This window comes from Dendroctonus ponderosae, unplaced genomic scaffold, assembly GCF_020466585.1.
Source record: "Dendroctonus ponderosae isolate FM_Combo_2020 unplaced genomic scaffold, Dpon_F_20191213v2 Dpon_F_20191213_10, whole genome shotgun sequence".
Classification (NCBI taxonomy): domain Eukaryota; kingdom Metazoa; phylum Arthropoda; class Insecta; order Coleoptera; family Curculionidae; genus Dendroctonus; species Dendroctonus ponderosae.
This window is the reverse complement of record NW_026017111.1, coordinates 5,047,378-5,052,121: the sequence shown is the minus strand read 5'-3', so window position 1 is coordinate 5,052,121 and position 4,744 is coordinate 5,047,378. Positions and strand designations below refer to the sequence as shown.

Here is a 4,744-nt window from a genome sequence, read left to right as displayed (position 1 = left end):
CTGAAATTTTTAAGTTGCTATTTGAGTTACCTTGGAAGATATGAATTTCTAAAGTGAAGCTTGCACCTGTAAGGAAACGCTCCCTTTTATACCCGAAGTTATAAAACGAAAATCGGGAAGTCTACGGGATTTAAGAAAGAGTTTGCGATTGTTGAAAGTAAAGCGTCTTCAAAAGTTCAGGAAAAAACTAATTTTTAAGAAATAACATACAATTCAGCATTTTTTTTTCTTTTAGGCCTGAAATACTGGCAAATATACAAACATCTAAATTGCACGGTAGTTAAACGAAACTTTTCACGTGTTCAGCCTAAAACATCCTACACAATTTGCGAACATTTCAGGTTTCTGCTGAGACTATTTTGGAAAACATGATTCTTTATATACTGCGTATAATTGAGCGAAAAAATTCGATTTTAGAGCAAAATTGACAAATTCAAAAGTAGTTTTTTGTAACTAATTTTTGCGTGTTTTGACTCAAGGTTAGCTGCTAAAATGTGTGAAACCTTGCAATTCCTACCTTCTTTATCTTCGGAGATATTCATTTTTTAGGTAGAGCATGCATTTCTCAGAAAACGTTCATTTTCAGACCCAAAGTTACAACACTCACAAAAATCAGAATACCATGGGATTTAGGTGCAACTTCCTATTTAGCCTGAAGTATTTTCAATAATTTACGAAAAGTTCAAGTTCGGGCTCTCGGTATTTTGAAAAATATAATTTTTTAAAAAGAACATAATATTGTCTGAAAGCTATTATTTTTAGACCAGTTAGTTACAAACATAAAAAGTACTGTTCTGAGAGGATTCCAGTTGTTGAGACTGAAAGAGTTTCTATAATGTGTCAAAAGTTCCAGTTTTTACTGGGTTTATTTTGGACGATATGAATTTTTAAAATAGAGCATGACGTACTTGTGAGGAAACATTCATTTTTGTGCCTGAAGTTATAGACCTGAAAAAGCCCCAGCATTCATTGGAATTTCATTGAAACATTCTCTTTAGTGAAACTGAGGTGTTTGCAATCACTCGTGAAAACCTGAAGTTTCTGCTTGGTTTATGTTGGAAGAGCTTTTGTGAGGAAACATTCGCTTTGACGCCTGAAGCTGCGAAACTACCAAGAGCCAGAATCCAACGCAATTTAAATTAAACGTTCGCCTTATTGAAACTTTCGTCTATTCTATAATATATGAAAAGCTCAAGTTTTTGCTGACTGGCGTCAAAGATATGAAATTTTAGAAAGGAAGGAACGAAAACTATTCACTGGTGGTAAAAATGTGTTTTTCAGATCTGCCTAGTAGAAAGTAGAACCCACCTTGTGGCCAGCTCATATATGTAGTACTTGGCCAACGTTGTATATTCATAAATCTTAATTACGTCGCTTATAAGTAAAATAAACTTCAAATCGTTGGAAACTTGAAAATCAACAACCTCATATTGTCTCTGAAAATAATCACGTTAAAAAGACACCAATACTGTAAGCAAGAACTTACCAGGGTAATATTCGTCATGATAACACTTGTGGTTAAGTTATCGGCATTGTATATCGATATCCCACCATAAATGTCTTTAAAAATAAATTCGTTATCTGAAAAGCAAATGACTGTTAGATTTTGCTGGCAGTTGCTGGCCAAAAAAAAGTTGAAAAGTCCCTTTTGTTGTCATTCGCCCTTCACGGTCTGAGGCGTGGAAAAACTCAGACAAAAGCAACAAGAAAGGAAAAACTGGCTGGCAGTTGGATACACCAAAAGCGAGCAAATTCAATAAGAAAGTTTATCAAGTCGCAGACGACGCCAGAATAAATAAACTTTCAAAGTTCCCATCTGACTTTCCATTAGCTACCTGATATCCAGGTCCCGTTGAATCTGGCGGCTGGAGGTAATTTTACAAAAATATCTTCTAAGTTGGGTTTGACGCCTTTTATTCTTGGCGCTTCTTCTGGCGGCGACACGAGAACGATGCTAAACACGATCAATCCCAAAACGGCCGCTATAACCAGAAGTGCGATAAAAATTCCACGCCAGTTCCGTTCATTTGGTGAACTGACTGCCAATTCCTGAAACAGAAAAAAAATCATAGTATTTCACGAAAAAAGCCTATTTTTCCACCCAGTATACATATAGAGGTGATGACGGCGAAAGGGAACAAAACGCTTACAAAATATTAATAATTTATAACGAACTTGGGAACCAAAGCCCTGACTATTTTTGAAGATGGACCAAATACCCAAAGGCTAAAAAAGCGGACGGCAAAGAAACATTCGAAACATACAGATAAGAAGGCAAAACAACAACGAAAAACATTTCTAAGCCCTTCCAGCAGTTAAGGGATGATGAATCTTATTGGCATCGCATCAAAACATGATACCTTTGACCTATATTGGCCCCGAACAGTCAATAGAAGGGAGAAAAACAGAAGCTTGGCCTGATTTCCCGGAAATAAACAAATCTGAGACTTACCTCAACGTAGGCATATGGAGCGGCAATTTTCACCCGATTTGTCGGGCTTTTAATGGGGGTTTTATGTGTTTCTGATGTTTTGTTGAACCGTTTGCCGCCACCCAGTCTTTTAATAAAAAAATTCATTTCAAACTTATTCTTTTTCTCCGGCATGTTCGCCTGAACACGTCAAATCCTGCTTAGTCCAAAGTCTTAACGCCTTTAGGCATAGCAGGTTTTTGCAAACACACACATGAAAACACTAAGTAAATGTAACCTAAACACATCCAAAACCGTCTCAATTCTGGAGTATTGAGGTGCAAATTTTCAAATTGGACGCATAGAGAATCCCCCATGCACGGCCACTTTTACCATGTGGAAAATCGACGGGTTTTTCCACGGCAAAAACAATGAGAAAACGTGGAAAACACTCGCGATCCAGGAGATCCACCCTAACTAAAGCTTCCCGAAAAAGCCAATAGAAGTCCGCTTTACGCAGCTGAATTTATCCACATTTCCGGGGGGCTGATGTGCGCTGGAAACTCGCCACGTCGCTTTTAGTGCTGGAATGGATTGCTGGAGAGTTTTGAGTAGATAGTTTATCAATCTAAGAGAATATTGATTGCGGGGGGTTTTATCGAGCTGGAATTTATGCAATCGATACTGGATAACTTAGAAAGCTTCCTCAGGGATACACAGTGCTTTACCTTCACCATCTACGAAGCCAAAGCGAATGCAGCTGGAGAACACTTCAGAAGAATGTTAAGAAATGTGAAATGTCAGCATTTTCAGGTTTAAGTGTGCGGCTGTAGGATGGATAAAATTCAAGTCGCTACTTGCTTTTGTTTAGGAGTTGTGAACTTTTAAAGGAGAGAGTGCAGTTGGGAGAAAGAGTCGATTTTAAGGCCAAAGTTTACCAGGCTGGCAAAAATCAGGATTTTTCCGGCAGTTTGTTTGCTAAAAAATAATCAAGTGTCTGCTAAAAATCCGGGAAAATTTTCAGAGAGAGAGCGCAAGTGACAAGCGCAACTTTACTACTACTACTTACTACCAACTACGCTGGCAAAATTTGAAATTTGGGCGATTCTGATGAAACTTTTAGAATTGTTTGGGAGAAACGTCTGCTAAAGATTGCAGAAATTTCAAGTTGCTAGGTGCTTTGGGTTGGAAAAGGTGAAATTTTAAAAGAGAGAGCGCAAGTGGCTAAAATTGTCGATTTTGAGTCCAAGTTTTACTATGCTGGAAAAATTAAAAAGTTGGGGGGATTGTTTTGACACTTTTAGCATTTTTTCATTAAAGCCTCAGCTAAGGATGACGGAAATCTCAAGTTGCCAAATAGTTTAATCTGGAAAGCGTAAAATTTAAAAACAGAGAGGGGAAGTGAAGTAAAAAGTCGATTTTGAGTCCAAGTTTCCTACGCTGGTAAAATTCAGAAATTCGGGAGATTCTAATGAAACTTTTAGCATCTTTTGAGTAAAGCCTCAGCTAAACATGACGCAAATTTCAAGTTGCTGTATACTTTAAACTGGAAAGCGCGAAATTTTCAAACAGAGAGTGCACGTGAAGCAAAACGGCGATTTTGTGTCCAGGTCTTACTATGCTGACAAAATTCAGAAACTTGTGAGATTCTCATAAAATTGTTAGCGTCTTTTTAGCAAAGCATCAGCTAAACATGACGGAAATTTCAAGTTGATATGTACTTTAATCTGGAAAGCGCGAAATTTTCAAACAAAGAGCGCAAGTGAAGCAAAACAGCGATTTTGAGTCCAGGTTTTCCTACGCTGGTAAAATTCAGAAATTTGAGTGATTCTAATGAAACTTTTAAAATATTTTGAGTGAAGTCTCTGCTAAAGATTACAGAAATTTCAAGTTGCGACATGCTTTGATTTAGAAAATGGTAAATTTTAAAAGAGAGAGCGCAAGTGAAGAAAAACGTCAATTTGAGCCCTAGGTTTCACTATGCTGGAAAAATTAAAAAACTTGAGAAATTTTATTGAAACTTTTAGCATCTTTTCAGAAAAGCGTCACCTTCGCCTGACGGAAATTTCAAGTTGCTATATACTTTAATCTGGAAACCGCGAAGTTTTAAAACAGAGAGTGCAAGTGAAGCAAAACGGCGATTTTGAGTCCAGGTCTTACTATGCTGAAAAAATTCAGAAACTTGTGAGATTCTCGTTAAACTTTTATCGTCTTTTTAGCAAAGCGTCAGCTAAACATGACAGAAATTTCAAGTTGATATATACTTTAATCTGGAAAGCACGAAATTTTCAAACAGAGAGCGCAAGTGAAGCAAAACAGCGATTTTGAGTCGAG

General features: G+C 37.2%; 1 protein-coding gene across 2 annotated transcripts in view; it reads right to left on the bottom strand.

Moving 5' to 3' along the window:
- Positions 1–1,155: 1,155 nt before the first annotated feature.
- LOC109534075 (inactive dipeptidyl peptidase 10) overlaps positions 1,156–4,744 on the bottom strand; it is a 19,539-nt gene continuing 15,950 nt past the window's right edge. The window contains exons 1-4 of one of the 2 annotated variants that reach the window (XM_019899631.2): positions 2,453–3,115; positions 1,836–2,049; positions 1,487–1,581; positions 1,156–1,436 (exon numbers count right to left, since the gene is read on the bottom strand). In XM_019899631.2, the coding sequence (XP_019755190.2) occupies positions 1,278–1,436; positions 1,487–1,581; positions 1,836–2,049; positions 2,453–2,605 (621 nt within the window). In that variant the 5' untranslated portion in view covers positions 2,606–3,115 and the 3' untranslated portion in view covers positions 1,156–1,277. Of the gene's footprint in view, positions 1,437–1,486; positions 1,582–1,835; positions 2,050–2,452; positions 3,116–4,744 lie in introns of those variants that run through there. The other variant, XM_048661870.1, reaches the window with a different exon arrangement.